General features: G+C 39.9%; 3 protein-coding genes across 3 annotated transcripts; all 3 read left to right on the forward strand.

Moving 5' to 3' along the window:
* The first annotated feature begins 1,605 nt into the window (after positions 1-1,605).
* LOC104946435 (uncharacterized) lies at positions 1,606-5,324 on the forward strand. Its single transcript, XM_010772274.1, has 2 exons — positions 1,606-3,647; positions 4,602-5,324. Exons 1-2 carry the CDS (start codon positions 1,724-1,726, stop codon positions 4,988-4,990), a joined length of 2,313 nt encoding a protein of 770 aa, XP_010770576.1. The 5' UTR covers positions 1,606-1,723; the 3' UTR covers positions 4,991-5,324.
* Positions 5,325-5,664: 340 nt separating this feature from the next.
* On the forward strand, positions 5,665-7,803 carry timm10 (translocase of inner mitochondrial membrane 10 homolog (yeast)). The gene is made up of 2 exons (XM_010772275.1): positions 5,665-5,927; positions 7,075-7,803. Exons 1-2 carry the CDS (start codon positions 5,857-5,859, stop codon positions 7,268-7,270), a joined length of 267 nt encoding a protein of 88 aa, XP_010770577.1. The 5' UTR covers positions 5,665-5,856; the 3' UTR covers positions 7,271-7,803.
* A 674-nt stretch (positions 7,804-8,477) lies between these two features.
* Positions 8,478-19,591, forward strand: unc93b1 (unc-93 homolog B1, TLR signaling regulator). The gene is made up of 12 exons (XM_010772276.1): positions 8,478-8,585; positions 10,044-10,160; positions 10,267-10,402; positions 10,474-10,627; positions 10,721-10,882; positions 13,424-13,553; positions 13,680-13,773; positions 15,441-15,565; positions 17,668-17,850; positions 18,562-18,835; positions 18,950-19,071; positions 19,259-19,591. Exons 2-12 carry the CDS (start codon positions 10,044-10,046, stop codon positions 19,412-19,414), a joined length of 1,653 nt encoding a protein of 550 aa, XP_010770578.1. The 5' UTR covers positions 8,478-8,585; the 3' UTR covers positions 19,415-19,591.
* The last annotated feature ends 698 nt before the right edge of the window (positions 19,592-20,289 follow it).

Consider the following 20,289-nt stretch of genomic DNA (forward strand, 5'->3'; position numbering starts at 1 on the left):
CTCTACACCCCTGGCCGACATATCCTTAAAATGAAGTCCGAGTTTGAAATATATCTCAAATAATGTATGCACTGCCATTTCCCCACATAGACATAACAGTCTGCGATTAAACGGTTGTCTCCTGTGTGCTCCACTTCCTATTGGCGCACCGGTAACTTTCTCTTTGCACGAGAGGCTGAGACCTTATGCTAACCAATTTTAATTAATTTTGTACGTTTTGGATGAAATAATATAATTGGTATAGGTGCGAAAAAAAAAGAAAAAAGTTATTATCTTTTTGATAAAATATTTTAAAATATTTATAATTCTGCAAATATTACGATAAACTCACAGCTGAGGTTCCGCGGACCGGTACCGGGCCGCGGAACCCCTGAGCTAATGTACAAGTGACATGTAGTCCCTTGTTAGCAACTGCTGTTTTTACGACACATAGAAGCTTTGGACTTTCACCAGGGGGGCATTTCCTGACATATTTTATCTTGTGGAACAACACATTATAATCTGTTCAGCTTGTGTTAACCACATATTATCATAACCATAAACACGTAAAAAAAAAGGTTGAATTCATTACAATGGAACCAAATTAGTCAAGTGGTAACTAATTTCCGGGTTTTATAACTCATCTCTGCACCAATCTATTGTCTCAATGATACATTTTAGGGTTAAACAGACGGTTTACCCCAAGATGAAAAAAAACCCATATCTTTTCGTTTTACCTGTATTAGGGCCGTACTATTAGGATTTCGTTATTCGGATATTCGTTGCACTGCGGCTGTCAAATAGAATTTATTGAAAACTCCAATATCAACGTAAGAGCTTGTGCCTCTTCGGGGGGTGCTAACACTTAACCATAAATGTTATCGTTTACTTTCTCCGTCTTTATATGTAGATATTACTTTTTCCCTGTTAATCTCCGTCACGTTGTTTCCACAGCAACAACGACTTCCTGTCAACAGCGCTAACTCTCCTTCAAAATAAAAGCATGTCCATACAAAATAGGAAGCCAAGCCAAATTGCACTTAAGACATATACAACTGCAACGAAAGTAACAAACACAATGCAATATCCTTTTCAATTTCAAAGAACACAAATTGGGTTGTATACATGAACAAATAACTATAAAACAACAATACTGTAGAATAACAAAATTAATGCCGTGAATAAACCCGAAATACACGTGTTGAAGCGGTTCGCTGCTGACCCCCCCCGCGCGGGCCGAATATTCACTGCTGATTACTACCAAATATCCGGAGCCCGAAAAATGGTATTCGGGACAGCCCTAACCTGTATTAATCTAGTTATAGTTAGGTATCCCTTATTTCATAAAATGTATGACTGTGAATATACAGGCCGTTGTTATGAAACAAACATTAAAACAAAATCGCCAAATGTTTTCACACCACATCCACTGACCACTTAGCTTCATTCCAGACCCCATGACGTTGTATAATTATCTCTAGTGGATTGAACAGAAGAGATACAAATGAAAAGAGACTCTTTTTTCCCTATTGACTTAAGTTGTTGTTTTCCTCACATCTGCTTCTGCTTTCCTGTTTGCTCTCACTCAAGATTAATTAATGACATTGTTCTTACCTGTCGTACAGGTATCTATTGTTTAACAGCACAGAACCAGCCCAACTGCTCAAGCCTTTCATCTGTACAGCCCTCTTCTTTGCTTATCCAGCAGCAGCGCTTTCCTCAGTATCCCCCGCCCTTCACAGCCATGGTGCGAAAAGATGGATCGCCAATGCCCAAAGCTCAAAATTGTCCATATCCTGAAGCACCCACAACACAATCAGTCATACCCACAGCTCTATACTCCAGTGGACAGGAAACTGTTACTGCCCTTACCTATTACCCGGTATGCCAGGAACTGTCTGCACAAGGCAATCCGAACATCCTTGAGTTTTTACCCCTGACAAATGGAAATGAGGCGCCCTCCTCGCATCCTCTACCTTCCATGGATGATTTGCGGCTTCCTACATGTCTCTCTCCGTTAGATCTCCCTACCATCAACAGCTCAACGCACCAAAGCAGTAATATCCAGCCACATACAACGTTAGACAGGCGACCTTGGCTCATAAATAACCCCAGACCACTACAATATCCTCTTAGTGCCATCAATCCCAAACCAAATAAAAGTTCATCTGTACCACAGTATACAAACGGCAGCGGTTGGTGGCATCTGGAGATAAATCCTCAAATTTGCGAAACACGGGCCGCATCTTGTACTGTGAATGAGGTGGAGGACAGAGGAGCAATATCTGCTGGCCCTGGAAATGTGGCAAAACCGAAATCTGATCCCAGGATAATGAAGGAAAGTTTAAAGAAGGTTGAAAAGATTGGAGCAATATCTGCTGGTCCTGCACATGTGGCAGAAGAAAGATCTGATTCCAGGAAAAAGAGGAAGAGGGTTGAAGACATTGGAGTAATATCTGCTGGTCTTCCAAATGTGGCAGAACAAGAATCTTCTTCCAGGAAGAAAACGGGAGGTTTGAAATGCAAACAAGTACAAGATGTCACGATAGACGATGCTGAAGTGCCTAAAAGGAGGAAGAGCAAGCACAAAAGTTGTCAACAAGAAGCCAGTTCTCTTTTGTCATTGGAATGCGTGAAAGTCAATAATGGAACCAAAGAGCAGACAAACCTGAGCATTAGTTCGTCGAGCAACAATGTGCTGACGAAGGAAAGAGAAATGGCCGATCATTCTAACAAAGATTTAGTGAAACCAGATGAACCGTCAACCATCAAAGAAGATCTGAGAGAGGGAACCAGAGGGTCCGGGGATCTCAAAACTGAACAACGGACAAGGATCCCGACCAGGGGCTTTTTAAAAAAAACTCAAGAGACGCCTAGTGAATCAAGCATAGAAGATTCAGCTTTAAAACCGAAGGCCTGTATAGCTCAGATTGTGAATAAAGAAGGAGAACCTGTGAAGCGGGGACGCGGAAGGCCAAGGAATAAAAAAGTTGTAAGTCCACCGCAGAGCTCTCCTACCGCTGTTGAAAAAATCAGCCAGGATCTCAACGGAGAACCGCAAGTTGACATTAATTTTGCGGAGGGGGTGAAAGATAAAACAAAGCCAAGGTCTAGAAAATGGAAGAGGAATAAAAATAAAGTGGCTGCAATACCACTGAAGAAGACCAGAAGTAACGAGAACACCGTCAAGGCCGTAGTAGACGATAACAATGTTGTTATCCCAGCAGGAGGACAATGTGAGACAACCCAAAAGCGAAAGATGGTCAATTTGAAACAGTTTCAAAAGCTTATCAGACAACAACACTCAAAAACAAGCAGGTCAAAAGAAAGCCAGGAAAATGAAACAAACAGAACCTCAAGAGATGTTGAAAGTGAAGGGAAGGAATGCAGGAGCAGAACAAAAAAATTGACTAAAATGGACAATGCTCAGTCTCAGAACAAGGATGGGATTAAGGAGTCTCACGTCTTCAATGTCCCAGTTGATGAAAATCACAATCAAATCTTCCACAAGTCAACAGAAGAGTGTGGCCAATCACGGCGAAATGATGCAAACGGGACCGGTTTGTTTGGGGATGAGCCCCCTCCCGTGTTTTCCTTTGAGTTCTTAAGAGAAGACCAGGCCAAGGTAGCAGCTGAGAGGGAGCATCCACAAAAGAATCCTGATGAAGGTAGTGTGTTTTTTTCCCTTTACTTGTAATTGAAAGATGTTCACGCCCTTGCATTGTTAACAGTCAGAGTAAAACATTTGAAGTATGAACAGATAGGGAAAAGCTACTTTCACAATTTCAATTATTGGTTAGGTTGGAAAACAACATACTAATGAGAATATGTAACCTTGTCGCATAGTTAGGGGTTAATTTTTCAAGAAGAAACTCAGAAACAACAAGGTATGAGTTTTATATGTTTAAAGAGGTAATTCAGAAAATACAAGCAAAAAACTTGATTAAAATGTATAAAGTCCGAAATGTATGAGGAAATAACCCAAAACTCTTCGGAGATTAAAGTTGGGAATAACAAGAGAAAGTCAAGAAAATAAAATTGTCAAGGAACCCCTCCCCTTCGCTTTTGAAAGTTGGATCAAACTCTCCACACCACAGATTCTGCCTCTTGCAGTGAGTAATATCTGGATTGGTTTAACGTAATCAAATTGACTTTGTAGTCGGATTTAGAACAATTAGCAAACACTTGCCTCTCTTTAGTGCGATGAGGTCGATCCAAACTTGCAAAGTGAATTGATGAAAACCTTTGACCATTTTAGCTGTACATTAGTGACTAAATCTGAGAATTTCATAAAATTTGTTTGCCATTTTGTTTATTTTCAAATATTATAAAAAATATAGTTTTTTCTTCTATATGTTTGAGTTTTTTTCTGTTACATTTTAATTTCATTCGATTTTTCAATTTCACCACTGACGGCTTTGCTACTGTTAAGACAATGGAGTCTTTAATCGTAAAGATCAAAAGATGGTTTTTTTAAGTGTTCAAACTATTCTTTGAAAAGATGGGCTAAATGTTATCAAGGCTGATATCAACACATTTATATAAATAATGTACTAGTTTATTTCCCCTAAAAATGTCTCAAAAATATCTGGATAAACCACCTTGGTTTCTTTTTTTTTCAGCTCTAAAAGCCCATGATGCAGGAGTGCCAGATACACATCAGACTTCGTTCAACAATGAAGACTCGTCGCACAGCGACACCCATCTGCCTCAACAAAACAAAACTCATTTAAACCCACAGATCCCCAAGAGAACTGCCCCCCCTCTTTCAGACACTGTCGGGTTCTGCAAAACCTCAGGCTGCGATCAAGAAGAAAATGAAGAAGAGGAGGAAGTGGAGGTCGAGGAGGAAGTGGAGGTGGACATCCTTCATTACTCCCCAGACAAATTGCCTCCGAGCAGAGAGTGTTTGAACGGACTTCACAACATTGAAATAACTACAGAGGAAGAAGAAGAAGAAGAGGAGGAAGATGTGAACGATGTTGATGTAACTGGAGATGAGGCAGAGTGAAAATTTTTATTTGAGCATAGTTTTTTGGCTATGTTGTGACAGGTTCAGCACTTGTGGGCAAAGCCCTTTGTTCTCTTTGTTTGTGTATGTTCACAGAGATGCCAGACTTGAGTGAATTTTGCTGTGAAGTATTATACAACAGATTTGTATTGTCCTTTTTTACGTTTTACCAGTCAGTTGGTATACATGGGAGTAACACTTCTGGGTTTGACCTTTTGTTAAGTTCAATATACAAGGTTAAAATATGTTTATATTATTTTATTCATGTTTCTATTAATATTATGCAAAAGTATTGATTGCATAGAGAACAAAGTGTTGTTCACATCTATCTTAATTTGATATTTTCAGTGAAATTAGAATTTTCAGACTGACTGTTGTGTAAATTACATAATTATGGTTTATTAAAAAAAGTGTATTTTCATGCGTGTCTGTTTTTTTTACATAATAATCATTCAATCAAAATACATGATTTGAGTGCTCAGGGACTGTTGTACATTATAAACAGTAAGACTTTACTAAGGTTTTTTTAAACACAAAAAAACACATAGTAAGTTAATGAGTTAGCAGTTTTATATTTCATGATTTTAAATGTGATAGTGTCAGAATAAATATGAATTATAAATTATATATTAATCTGGAAATGTACAGAAAAGCTAGGAGAGGGCGCACTGTCTCCGCTCTCAGTTTGAATGCAACTTTATTGACACCGGAAGTGCGAGCGGAAACGTCACACACGTGTTTTCTTTGCAGGTTTGAAGGTTAAAGAAGAAGCACCGGGTAGTTTCTTGTCGTCTGTCCACTGCAGAGGATCACCAGGGCGACGTGTTTGTGTTTCAAGCCGGGGACAGCAGCACTGAGGAGCAGACATGGATCCCATGAAGGCGCAGCAGCTGGCGGCGGAGCTGGAGGTGGAAATGATGTCAGACATGTACAACCGGTAAGCCAATACAAGTTAGCCATTAAGCTAGCTTTAACACATTAATGCTAGCTTTATGACAGTATTAAACTGTCTTCTGGCATTCATGCGTAGTTTTTATTAAACTTGTCGTGTTGCAGTTACAAAGGCTCACCTTCATGTTAGCCAGCTTTGACCTAGCTGCACATGAAGAGTCCCTACATGACGCTAGCTACCTAATAACTGTTGACTGACTGCAGTGCATGTGACAGATTAATTGGTACTCAGCAGAGCCCACACGCTGTAATATTACATCTAGCAACTCGTTTGGAACATGCATGCCACCATTGAAACGAACAGTTGATCGATGTTGAACGACTGAAAGTCCTATTAAAAAAAAAAAATAAAATAAAAAAATCACGGAATGTATGAAACGACAGTAACACATGACCTTAAATTAAGTTGACAGCATTGATCTCGTCTCAATATTGGATATCATTTATGTGTTTCTGTAATAAACCGCAGTTTAAATTTGTAGGGCTTCAATTATGATCAAGGCAAGTTTATTTATATAACACCTTTCAACACATAACAGTATTAATGATTATTATTAATATTATTAAATACACAATGATACTTAGTATTATTATTATGAAAAGTACTACACTGCAAATACAAAGCAAGTATTTAATAGTAAAATAGCTCAATCTGTCTTTGTTATGAATCTGAAATCTAAATCAAGCTTCTCCAATTTGATATCACCATCCCTTTTCCTAAAAAGTGTAATATTTTTAACAAGAAGAATTAGGAACGATCGCACGATAACTGCTGAACGATCAGAAATAGTCTGGTTGCTACGCTTTTTCTCAAGGCAAAAGCATGCAGTCACTCCTCAAACACATTTTAGTAGCAAGCACCAATACAAGAGTGAATCTGAAAACAAGCATACTATGTCCCCTGTAAGCAATGTAGTTGGTCAAAAAAGTTGCGCTCAAGATCTAAAGAAATGTTTTAGTTCCAGCAGATGGAACTGTTTTGTTTGCCAAGTGACATTAACTATCTGCTAATATTGGTGGGACATCATATTAAGATGTTCAGGCATTATTATGTGTTTGCACACAAGCTTTAATAAAAAATGTTTAATGTCTTTTACAAATCTAACTGTCTCCTGACTCCCATGTATTCCCAGAATGACCAACGCCTGCCACCGGAAGTGTGTGCCGCCACATTACAAGGAGGCGGAGCTGACGAAGGGGGAGTCGGTGTGCCTGGACCGCTGTGTGGCAAAATACCTAGACCTCCACGAGAAGCTAGGACGTAAACTGACAGAGCTCTCCGTCCAGGACGAGGAAATTATGAGGAAGGCAGCAGTAGGGAGCGAATAGAGACGCTTTTAAACGGAAAGAAGTAGAGCATTTTGGGGGATTTAAAAGTTACGGGATGGGGTCACCATATCTGGTTTCTCTAAGGTGAGAGACTTGTTTTAATGAGTGGTTGGGGTTGGAAATCAAAAAGCATAGAACTATAAGGGTCCAGTGAGAGAAACTACTTCCTCCACTGCAGTAGAGGATAAGGATCTGGTGGAACGACAGCATGAGGACATCTTGAAACTTCTCCACCAGCCTCGTGTATATTCAGCTTTGCCTGGTCCTTCAAAATATCGCATGAAAAATAACTGGAAAGAAGAAAAGGATATTATTTCTAAAGTCATACTTTGTGCTAGTTTTTAGCTGCTCCGAAATGAAGGGTGCTGTTTCTACTGAAGAAACTCAAGTAATTTGAAGTTTTGTGGCACCAACCGTCTGGTACTTGTGGCAGGTTAAAACATACACTAGGAATGATTTGCATTTAGTCCCCGTTTTCCAAATCACCCTTTGAACATGGTTAAAAATCAACTTTCAAAGGGGGTAAAAATAAACAGGGGTCAAAATGTTGCTACACAACATCGTACATTGTCTGTTATGCAGACAAGGTTTTGAACAACACCTAAAAATACAGTAATTTATACATGAATGGATCAGAACAAGCACTGAAAGAATCATGTCTTTTTAAACAAGACGCTATGCATAAAGTTGACTGCCAGGGCTGGATGGTGCTTTGTTGGCTCAACAATATCTCCAATGCAGACAGCTGCATCACTCCGGCTTAACGTGGACGTGTGTTGAAGATGGACTGAACTCATAATTGTCATGCTTGTGTAGACTGTATTGTGCACTATGTGAGAGGACCATATTTTGACTGTGATGTTTTTTTGTTCACGTGCTCACCACTGTGGCAGCTTTTTGCTACATATTGTTGAAGCTACACAGTGTGTTGATGTTATTAAGTACTCAAATAAAAATTTCTATTATCATAACAACAAAAGTTTTGCCATGAGGGTATTTTTAATTTTTCCTTCACATTTCTTAGCCATTGAAGTTGCCTCATGTCTCACTACTGTTACGGTAGCACTCAGAGGTCTGGGTTTCCTAAATATGTGCCTATACCTTTAAGACAGACCGTCAAGCAGATTGGGGTGAGGAAGTGGAGACTTTCGTTTCCTTCGCTAAACTTATTTATACCTGCACGTTGTACATGAGAAAGGGGAACTGACAGCTGCTGAAACAAAAGCGGCCCAGGGTAGGAGAGGGTCTGTCGTCTCTATGTTGCAGGTGGAATAACGTTTCAGACCGGTGCAAGGAGCCCCGCGCGAGAAACACGGTAAGTGATGTTCAAGGTGTTTGTAAAAATGAGGCTTGTCGTTAGGTAAGTATGCTAGGTGAGTTACAGCACACTTGGTATTTCAGAATAGTCTTTTTAAATAATAAACCTAAAATGTGTTGATGACGTGTGCTGTTTGCAATGCTGCATTAGGCTACTATTACTGCAGAAGTCGCTATAGGTATGCAAAACTATACCAAAGCATCGTTTCATACCAGACAGTACAATCATTTATATAATTTAGCTCTTTGACCTACCTTTCATTATTCCACTGTTACGTTCAGGATTAAAAGGAAGTCGTTACACGAGTTCTAAAGGCAATGCTGGGGGGAAAGAGCACACAACGTGGATTTTATTTTAAATCTAGACGAGGATAGTTCAATGCCCCTAAAATAAAGCTTGAAATGTCAATGCTATGTCTTGCTAACATTTTGGAGAACATGTTATGGGCTATATCCTCTTTTATACCAATGTGGTCATGTTTGTTGATTTGCACTGAAGAACATTTCAGAACATCACTTAGAATCACGTTGCTAGATATAGTGTCTTTTTGTACCTTTTTATTGTCTTATTTGCACTGACGTAAAACTGCATACAATCTAGATATGAAATAAAAAGAACTGTAACATGAGGGGTCAATAGCCACAACATTGGACTTTCCACTAACTTAAAGAAAGTAAAAAACAAACAAACGTAAAACAAGAATTATTTAATCAAAAAACGAATACAATTGAATTGATTTAGAAATAACACACTTTCATAAAGTATTTGTTTTTTCTATTTCTTTAGAGGAACGTTTTATCTAAAACATTTTCTTTAGGAGAGAAAAATAGAGAAATTAATGTCAACGACAAGAGAATGTACCACTGAATATGTCCCAGAAATACAAAAATAAGCATTTTCCCTGAGCCCAAACATAACCTTTAATATTGTAACGTCCGAGGTGTTAAGGCTTCAAAGATACTTCAACCCAATGCTTACAATATTGAAGAGACTTCTTAACTCAAAGAAGTTCCAAATATCATGTATGTACTTTTATCCCTTGTTATCCAAATAAGGTAGCTAAAAACTCACATAACAAACAGTAATAGCCGGCCCTTATCTCGCGGTCATAGAATAAACAATTAAGTACTAAAAATAAGCACTTCAAATGAAGTAGTCTCATTATAAATATGACTGCTGCCCATGTTATTTACTGCAACATTAAAAGTCCACAATTTAAAAGAGTAATTATATTGATAATCCAGATTTATCCAGCCTTACATTTTATCTGGAATGTATCGTGATTTTTTTATGACCTGTGATAATTCAACAAAAAACCTCTGACTATATTCTCATGAGTATGAACTGAAGATGGTTTCTACAGAAGCATAATGGGAGTAATGACACAAACACATTGATTGCGTTTGGTCCAGTAAACAAGTAATAATCCAGAGTACTGCCGGTTTTGGTCACTAGATGGAGGCAGCTGATCGAGAGGTGTTGATCAGGGATGCTGATCCGTTTGTAGCGCCTCCCAATGGCGGCATAAATGAACTGCTGAATGTGGACCAAGAAGAAAACGCACAGGAGCAGGTACGTTTTCCTGGGAAAACTCCAGTTCTAGTGTTTCCAGAGAAAGATGTGATTAAATACTACCAACCAAACCCCCCTCACCTCTCCTTTTTCTTCTTGAATAAAGGAGTTTCTTGGCCCACAAGCAGAGTACAACGAGGAGGAGGAGGAGAGGAAGTACTACAGGAGGAAGAGGCTTGGAGTCATCAAGAACGTCCTTGCAGCCAGTGTTGGAGCCATGATTCTGTACAGTGTGTACATGGGTCAGTATGGAACAAAATACATAATTGGATGAAGGAAGAAGAGCATAGTTCTATTAAATCTTTCTCTACAGGTCTACTGCAGATGCAGCTAATACTCCATTATGATATGACCTACCGCGAAGTGAAGTACAGCAACCTTGGCCTGGAGGACATCGATCACAAGATGCTGATGGGCATCAACGTCACGCCCATCATAGGTCTGCTGTACACCCCCGTACTTATCAGGTAGCAAACGCACAAATGATAAAACCTTTCCTTTTGTAACTGAATGTCCTTGCTCTATAACAGCAATATTTCCTCTATTTACATCCCCGGAAGGTTTCTAGGTACAAAGTGGATGATGTTCCTCGCTTCAGGGATCTACGCACTCTTTGTGTCGACCAATTACTGGGAGCGGTACTACACCTTGGTCCCATCGGCCGTGGCTATCGGCGTGGCCATCGTGCCGCTCTGGGCCTCGTTGGGAAATTACATTACAAGGTGAGCAAGTGGATGTGGAAGGGTGGGCGGATAAAGATGTAACATAAGAGGCGGAGGCTGGACCTACGTCATGTTGAAGTACTCAGACGAGTACTGATGACCAGTTTCTGATTGTCGGTTTTACCTTCACTGCAGAGAGGTACCAGTTGGCAACCTGTGGCCCTGCCAAGTTGCCCTTGAGCAAGGCCTTTGTTCCCACCGCTGCTTTATAATAGCTGCCCACTGCTCGTAATTCTAGGATGGGTGAAATGCAGAGGTTATATTTCACTGTGAGTGCAGTACTGTGTACACGTGGACCTCAATTCTATAAACCCTAAATATGTCTTTATAACTACACTTTGACCTTTACCATAAATCTTACTATGATCCTTAATATTGAGCGTTTCTAATGGTCATCAACGCTTCAATTATATAATTTAGGAACTTTTATCCCCTCACATCCAATGAAGGTAGCCAAAAAATCAAGTCACAAACATAAGGGAGATTTGAGACAATCTAGGAAAATTGCAACATACTGTACAGTTAAAGCAATTGCCTGAAATAATACAGGATTTCAAACCAAAACAACCCTTTAAACACTGCTCTAGGGAGGCTGTGGCGCAGTGGGTTAGTGCGTTGGTGTTTGGATCAGGGGAACACAGGTTCAAACCCCTCTGCAGTCAGCATGTCGTTGTGTACCTGAGACATTTCACCCCAAAGTGCTCCTTTGGGGATTGTCCACAGTATTGAGTATGTAAGTTGCTTTGGATAAAAGCGTCTAACAAGTAACATGTAATGTAATGTAGTTACAAAAAAATAATCTGACATCACTGATGGAACTTTCTTAACTAACAGACTTTTGTTTATGTAATCCTTTTTTTAACAAGAGTCTCTCAAGCATGTGAGCAGTCAAAGTGAGCACAAAATATGAACCTGGACCTTTGCATAATAGTCTCCCTTAATAGAGATATGTGCAAAGTTTAAAACATTAGTTTTACATTAAGGACAGCAATCACAAGTGGAATTACAAACACTTGACAATAGTTTTTTTTAAATCTTCAAGTGAAATGAGAGCTTTTACTTTCAAAATCCTTGCTAAGGTGCTGTCAGTAAAACTGGAGCTGAAGCATCATCAGCTGCTGAAGGTGAATCATTTTCATGTCTGTTCACAAAGAGGTGTAGGAATAACAATACCTTTGTTACGTCCCCAGTTCGCTTAGGGTAAAAGGAAAGCAACACGAAACCAGGTGTTCTTGGTAAGAGGTTGATTTTAATAATAAACTCAAAATACAGATGCTGTAACCAAAAATACAGGCTCTTAAAACCAGCTATCTGTCCACAATAACGCTACACAAAACGAAGGCCACAGATTATCACAGTCATAGCACACAATGGGCGCTTAAGGCTAAAATAGTGAGGCGTCTCGCGCAAGTTTGACGCCGACGCCGTCACAAATCACAGAATACACACTTAAGCATACACCCTAACTAACCACTGTAGCAGAACTAGTACAGAACTGACACAGAACGTAAGGAGAGCACCGAGAGACGTCCGACACAGATTCAGACCTCTCCTGTCTAACTGAGATGCACACACTCTTGTAAGAGTCCCTGGAAGATGTGGGCAGGGATTGGTGAGTCGGGCCCGACCTGCTCCAATCCAGATCTTCGGTCACGCCTACCGGAGGAGGGACAGGAAACTGGCATCCAATGGCCTCCGGGCAACGGCACATCTCATATACATATAACATACACAGCTGAAAACAATCCCAGACAGGTTAACGAGCAGACAGCAGCAGCAGCCGTGACACCTTATTGTTTCCATCAGTGCAATGCCCAAACAATAGTTTGCGAGGCTTTGTTGTGCAGTGCTGTGTTGGGGACTTTTGTGTTTGTGATACAATGCCGTTAGAAACCCAATTCACCAAACCGATCTACGTTGTTTTATTTCCATGTGTTGAATATAGAGCCTTTATAAAAATGAATGAAGAAAAACAGATAATGGAAATCTATATATATTTCATGCGTGCAAGTCATTATTTAATTTCCCAATTGAGTGGTGTAGTGGTGACTTATTTTTGTTGGCCGACCCGGAAATGAGCCTACCAAGGGCTGCCTCGACTAAAAGCACCGGGATCTTTCCATTGGTTAGGGAAAGTTGAAGAAAATAAGATCTGTGGCTAACACACATTTATGATACTTAGACGTTTTCTTCAACGGGATTATCTCAACATATTGACACCACTTTTTAGGATGTATTAACTGTAAATCCAATCGCCAAAAGTAAAAAAAGCTAATGCTATAGGCTATACACAAACTACATGAATTGGCATCGACACCGTTAAGCTAAAGGCTCAGCTATTATTCTGAATGATGACATGACAACAAGTCACTCGTTAGCAACCACTGTTTTTATGACGCAGTAGCCTCAGATAATAGATTTGGAAATTTGCTCCAAAATGTCTAACACATCCAGAAGTGTACAGGTAAGTCTGTATACAGTCTTCAAATGGACACACACCTACTGAACATAAAATGAATGATTGAATTTATGGGCATGCAGGATGGCGCAGCAGTACTACGAGTATGTGAACTACAGAGAAGAGCATGTGCAGGAGCAGAAGAAGCTCCCTAAGGGCGCATGCCACAGCTACATCATCGTCTTCCAGTCCATCTTCTTCATCATCTTCCATGTGAGTCTCATTTATGCTGCCGTTTTATCAAATGAACTTAAGATTGTTCTCACGTCATGATCAGTTTAACATTGGAAAGATACGTTTGAGCAGCTGCAGAAACTAATGCTCTTTCCTCCTCACCAGCTGAGTTTTGTCTTCGCTGAGTTCCCGATGCGCTTCGTCCTCAACGGCTACCTGCGAGAAAACGAACACATCCTCAAAAATGTCCATAACTGCGGTAAGGGACAGTGTCACATCCCCACCATTGATGAACAATTTCTAACAGCAATTGAGGATGACTAAGTATTAGGACTTTTAATTCAGTCCATTTTGACCAATGATTTGTATAAAGATTTGGAAAGATGCTTTTAAGCTTTGTACTCTCTAAACCCTTTTTCTAGTCTTTAAGGCAAGGCAAGTTTAGCGATATAGATATTTCAAAAACAATGTGCTTAAAACATTTAAAGAATCAATACATAGTGTAAAAGAATCACATTATAAAATGACTTTTCAAAACAGTCATTACAAAGCTAAAAGTAAAAACAAGCTGAAATATAATAAGACATACATAAATGACAAGAAAAAAAGTTACAGTACAAATGAAGATATTTATTACTATTTGATTTAAAAGGGCAGAGGCAAACAGATCTTTTTGTCTAAGCTAAGCTAACTAGCTGCTTTCCCCACCTGGATATTTACCGTTGTTTCTTTAACTTCAACTAGGTATATTGATTTTGCATCAACTCTCCAAAAAAATGTGAACTGATTCAATATTCTATATTGAAAATGAGTAAGGGGATTTAGATCATTACTAATTTTAAATGTAGGGAAAACATATACTTATAACTACTGTGCTCCCCTAAAAGCCACCAGACTTAATTGAGCAAACAGGAATTTTACCATGCTGATCAAAACACACTTTATTCAACCTTGACAGAATACAAACAATAACTAGGTTAAATATAACTCTGCTGTTTTAACAATCACCAACTTCAGTTTGGCTGAAATAAACCCCTGATTCACAAAATAAATGTTCAAACGTATTTAGACCTAATACTATTTATCCTTGCTTGACGCTCGCATGACTTAATGTCAACACCACTAAGCTTAAGGTGGACTTGGGTTCTGCGTAATGAAGTTTGGCAGTCTTTTGTTTTGTTTGCATTTGATGTCGTAGATCAAAACATGAACATCTTGTGAGCTTGTAATAACCAAACTTTAACCTTACTTTGCGAATACAACCAAAAACGTGGAAGTGCTAAATCACTCATTTCTGCACTCTCTATTGCGTCCAGAAGCAAATCTGTCCATGTCTCGAACTGAAAAACAATCTGAGAGGTTCCAGACCAACTAGTATCAGGTCAGTGGTTCTCCCCCTTTAGAAAAAAAATCTCAGTTTTTATTTTCCTTAATCATGTTCATAGATGAGAAAAGTTCCACCCTTATACTTTACTGTTTTGCATGGCTCACGTCTTCCCACGGTACGTGCTAGACCAACGTATTTTTTAGAAACCAGTACTGTAGGAAGAGAACAAGTAGAAGTGCAGTGCTAGGCTAGTATAAATCTTTTCTACTTCAGTATGTAGCAAAGTGCTACATGAAACTCGAAGTGGCCTCCCAGAGCTGCTCTGAAACTAGCGAGGCGCATCACTTCTCCTCAAGCTGTGATGTTTATCATTTTGAACTTCATGCATCATCACTTCCTTTTTGATTGCTCTCAACAAAAGGAGGAAGTAGAAGTGTAGCGAGGTAACACCTCAAAAATATGATCTGCTTCTCTATTCGTTTACTATTAGTGTTTGGTTATTTCCAAAGATCACAGATGCGTGTGTTACAGGCTTCAGCTCTGACTGCATCCTGAGTGGGATTGAACGCTTGTTTTCCCTCTCCTCTTCCTAATGACAGGAGCAAACATCAAAGGTGTGATCCCCGGGTTCAACACCACCGTGCTCAGTAGGCTGCCTCGCTCCATGCTGCTCATCCAAGTGGAAAGCGTCCTCATGGGCTTCGCCTTCCTCTCCATGATCATCGTAAGATCCAAAGGCCCCTACAAACACACACACCTAGAATTCAGTGTTTTAAGTTGTTTAACATTTATTCATCTGATTGTCTTGTGTCTGTCCTGCATTTTCCTTCTCTTTGAAAGAACCAGGGAATGACAGTTAGGGAGCAATGCTAATTATATATATCATATACAAATGGCCCTAATCCTATTCCTTACATTCCGAACAAGATTTAGAACAAAAGTGATTTTGCAGTTTTACTTGCATCTGGATATGTACTGCATAACTAGAATCAATGTACTGTTGGATTTCCTTGTACTTTACATTTGTGTACAACACTACTTCAATTAAAGCTTTTACTTCTGCTGTAGGACCAACAAACACATTTTCTAAATATTTGTCTTTTAAAACAACAATGAATAAGAAGCATAAGAGCAGTACTAATAACTGCCCCTTTATTAAATTGCTTGTAGAATTACCGACTTACTTTAACAGAAACAAGGCAGGATTACTAATTGGACAAAATTGGCAAAACTGTCCATTGTTGTTCTATTTTTGTAGTGATGTGTTTCTAAGCATGTACTAACAGGACACAATGTCTATATGTATTAATATAGATATATAGAAAAACCAAACAGTCATATAATAATAATACATTACATTTATATAGCGCTTTTCCTGGTGCTCAAAGCGCTTACAAGCAAGTAAAACAAAATAACAACAAAAGTAGAAAGTGCTAATCTAGGTGGAATAAGGGCAAGGGGTTAGTGGATTAGGAGTTGAAGGCAAGAGTGAACAGGTGAGTTTTGAGGGATTGTTTGAATGATCTGAGAGTGTTGGCGGATCTGACGTGGCTGGGGAGGGAGTTCCAGAGTGAGGGGGAGGCTGCAGCGTTATTATGGGCCATAAAACCAAAATAAATTAGCCAGACATTAAAATGCTCAGTAGAGCAGAGGGAACTTGTAGGGCTGGGTGGTAATTCTTTGTGGGTTCATAGTTTTGAGCAAGATCTTTCACACTAGAAACATTCACTGATACATTGCTAGAAATATGAATTAGAGCAGATTTAAGCTCGGTTAAATTGATTAAAATGGACACATAATTCTCATTTCAGGTCCATATTTCTATTCTGTGCCTCTACAGTGACATTTTTATTTTCCTCATACTGCCTGTGCTGCAGCAGCTCTTTTTTCCCTCTGTCTGAAACCAGAGCCCAGTCTGCTCTGATTGGTTGGCTGGCCTGCTCTGTTGTGATTGGTCAACCGCTTAGAGATGTCCCTCCCCTAAGCCTTTTATGTACAATGTGTTGGAGCGCTAGCCAATAGAAACGTGAATATAACATAGTGATGTCATTATGTTAGGGTGGTAAACAAAGGAGTTCAATGGAGGTGTTTCAGGCAGGGGGCGGAGTGTGTGGGAGAGAAATTCCCTCTGGAGGGAATTCTGGATCCTAGCCTTTGCAGACCATTGACATGCGCACAAACCTATATAGAAAACACTACAGGGAAGAGATTAACCCCAAGAAGCAGAATAGGCCCCTTTAACATATTTGAGTTGCACTAAGAACAAAGTGTTTTTTGGTCAGGGCACACTCAGGGTTTAAAAACATATCCCTGGGTAACCAGTCAATCATTCCATCTCATTTATTTAGCTGCAATTTTATCCAAAGCGTCTCGTATTGTATTCAATCGACTAAAAGTGCAAGAATCATCAAAGTACAGCAACTTTATTAAATGCTGATCTAATTCTACATTTAGAGACAATAGGAGATGGAGAAAGAGTCTGTTTTTGTAGAAGAAACACTCTCAGATCCTCCGGTTGAAAGCAGTTTAGAAGTCTGGCTGTAGAAATGGGTTGATATATAAATATACAGTATTGTAGCTTGGCCCATGAATTTATCCCAGCCTAGCTGTAGTTGCAGGGCTTAGGGTGGATACAGAGGCTTATTCAACAACGTGTTTGCATTCAGTTTGCCTTATGATCCAAAGTATATTGTAGAGCCTGTGACTCATTGCCATATCTACACTGTAGCTAATGTGCACATGACAATAAAGCCTTGAATCTTGAAACGTATCGAGTCATTCAAAACAATTTAAAGTGAATTGTTTGCTGTTTGCTGCTTCCCACAGTTCCTGGTGCTGTGTGGCGCCGCCTACCGCCCCACCGAAGAGATCGACCTCCGCAGCATCGGCTGGGGAAACATCTTCCAGCTGCCTTTCAAACACCTGAGGGACTACCGCCTGCGCCTGCTCTGCCCCTTCTTCATCTACAGCGGCTTCGAGCAGATGTTCGCCATCACTGGATTCTCCCTTGTACTGCACTTTTACTCGCATTGCTTCATTTGTATAGTGTGATACCAGAGGAGCCGACACATTATAGAAATAAGTACAGATTCAATAAGATTTCAATCTCTTAAACACAGTATGGATTGTGATATACATCTATATATATATTAGTACAATGTGCACATTTTACTTTTACTTCTGATGTTGATTTGATCTTTTATTGGACATTTGACTTTAACTTATATTTTTTTGAATTACCTTTTTTGAATGTTATGTTTTTATTGCACACTTATGCTTATAATAATAATAATAATAATAATAATTAATTTCATTTTTATTAGAGTGCTTTTCCAAGTGCTCAAAGCGCTTTACATTACAAATTACATATATTAGACATAACAGTTATTACTGTGGACAACACCCACATTCTTTTTTATTTTATCTTTTTAAAGCACATTCTTACCTTAACTTTTAGTTTAAAGTAAATACTTGTATTTAGTTTGATCTTTTTTTTAAATTAAATTCTTTGGTTGATATACACATTTTTACTTTATTTTATCTTTAATTGCAAAGGTTACTTTAACTTCTTATGTTTATTTGAATATCTTTACTTTATTTGATATTTTTATTGGTTATTCTTATTTTCATTCTATTTGTTTATTTATCTTTTATATATGTTATTCTAAAATGAAGCAACTGTGACCCGGGACCAACAGCCTGTTCTGGTTCTCTCCTCAGTCCTATGGCGTGTGCGCTCTGGGCCTGGATAAGCTGTGGCTCCTCATCCTCGTGTACGGCCTCTCCTGCTCCGTCTTCTCCTCCCTCTCCCTCTGCCTCCTCCGCCTCCCGCGCTGGGTGTGTCTGGTGGGGGGGGCCGTGGTGCACCTAGTGCTGCTGGTGGCTCTCCTGGCTTTCTCTCCAACCCCGAAGACGCCTTCATATCTGGGTCCTCTGCTGGCGATCTCTGTGCTGTGGGGACTTGGCAGCGCCCTGAACAAGACGGGCGTCAGTAGTGAGTCACGCTGGTGCTGTTCGAGGTGTTGGTATGTAACTTTGTTCACACATTGTCAGCCTTACTTCTCTCTCTCTCTCTCTCTCTCTCTCTCTCTCTCTCTCTCTCTCTCAGCTCTGCTGGGCATGCTGTACGGTGAGGAAAAAGAGCGTCTTGACTTTGTCTTCACCATCTATCACTGGTGGCAGGCCATCGCCATCTTCATCGTCTACCTCTGGTCCAACATGCCTATGAGGGTATGATTTGTGTTGAGAGAAAGTTCAATGTGTTTGTGTCTCAAGTTTAAAGGATTCAAAGCTTTATATGTCCTATGCACAATAGCTACAGGATAGTTTTGGCAATGAACATCTAAAGCCTCCGACGCTTCCAACTATACAATATACTTACACTATATTATTTTCCTATTTTTGCCCCTTTCCTCAGGCTAAGCTCTCAATCGTGTTGGCCACCTTGCTGCTGGCCTGCTTCTGTTACGGGGTGATGGAGCGCCGGCTGGCCAGGAAGATTCCTTTCAGACTGCCTCGCATCCCTCGGCCCCGGCACAAGGTAACCAGTCACCGTCTGACAGCTGAAGAATAAAGGTCAACCTTTATTTGTCCCTTTATAATCAGTTGCAGCTTGCAGATAAGGAGAATATATTTTAGGGTATTTAACTGAACAAATTGAACAAATTGAAAACAGGAATTCATTCTCCACTCCACAGCAAAACTAATATTGATGTCCATGTGATGTAGAAAAGCAGCCATTATCTGTTCCAGGGTTTCCGTTAGCCGGTAATTAGCGGTTTCTAGCTGTTAAAATGTATTAAAAACCGGTAAATTCAAAACCTGCCGGTCTAAATGTCCGGTAATAATTAGGGATGCTCCGATCGATTGGCCGCCGATCATTATCGGCCGATATTCACTCATAATAGTTTGATCGGTGCTCTCTATAAAGGCCGATCAGGAGAGCTGGATCTGATCGATATGGACATAAACGCGAGTGAAGTGTAACCGGACGCGAGATAGAGATCAGGTCAGCTGCTGAGTCTGACGGAGACACGCAGCTCTGCATGAAGCAATATAAAAATGAGTCCCATTAACTGAGTTTCAGCATATCCGGTCATAGTCTGGCAATTACCTGCTAACGGAAACTCTGCTACACAATTCTTCTTCTTCTTCTTCTTCTGGTTCGGGGAGGTTTTCTCCATACCACTTTTTGTCCATGGCCCCAAATACATCCTGAAAAAGAAGGAAATCCTACTATTGATCAATTTCTTGTTTGCTAATGCAAAATTAGCAATCTCGAAAAGTAGGAAGAACCAACTTGCTGGAGTAGGGTGGACGGATGCAGTGCTCTGTCTGAGGGGGCTGGTGGCAGCGCGTCTGAGGGTGGAGCATGCATACTATACACTGATCAATCATCTACAGGGGTTTCTGGATGTGTGGGCTGTTGGGCAGGTTCTGTGCTCACTG

Source organism: Notothenia coriiceps, unplaced genomic scaffold (genome assembly GCF_000735185.1).
Source record: "Notothenia coriiceps isolate Sejong01 unplaced genomic scaffold, NC01 NC01_scaffold00011055, whole genome shotgun sequence".
Classification (NCBI taxonomy): domain Eukaryota; kingdom Metazoa; phylum Chordata; class Actinopteri; order Perciformes; family Nototheniidae; genus Notothenia; species Notothenia coriiceps.

What these genes read in the sequence shown, in the direction of transcription:
- LOC104946435 (XM_010772274.1), top strand. Translation starts at nt 1,724, where the DNA reads ATGGTGCGAAAAGATGGATCGCCAATGCCCAAAGCTCAAAATTGTCCA. An exon ending in ACAAAAGAATCCTGATGAAG is followed by an intron (nt 3,648 to 4,601) that starts GTAGTGTGTTTT and finishes TTTTTTTTTCAG; the next exon opens with CTCTAAAAGCCCATGATGCA.
- timm10 (XM_010772275.1), top strand. Translation starts at nt 5,857, where the DNA reads ATGGATCCCATGAAGGCGCAGCAGCTGGCGGCGGAGCTGGAGGTGGAA. An exon ending in ATGTCAGACATGTACAACCG is followed by an intron (nt 5,928 to 7,074) that starts GTAAGCCAATAC and finishes ATGTATTCCCAG; the next exon opens with AATGACCAACGCCTGCCACC.
- unc93b1 (XM_010772276.1), top strand. Translation starts at nt 10,044, where the DNA reads ATGGAGGCAGCTGATCGAGAGGTGTTGATCAGGGATGCTGATCCGTTT. An exon ending in CCATCACTGGATTCTCCCTT is followed by an intron (nt 17,851 to 18,561) that starts GTACTGCACTTT and finishes TTCTCTCCTCAG; the next exon opens with TCCTATGGCGTGTGCGCTCT. An exon ending in GAACAAGACGGGCGTCAGTA is followed by an intron (nt 18,836 to 18,949) that starts GTGAGTCACGCT and finishes TCTCTCTCTCAG; the next exon opens with CTCTGCTGGGCATGCTGTAC.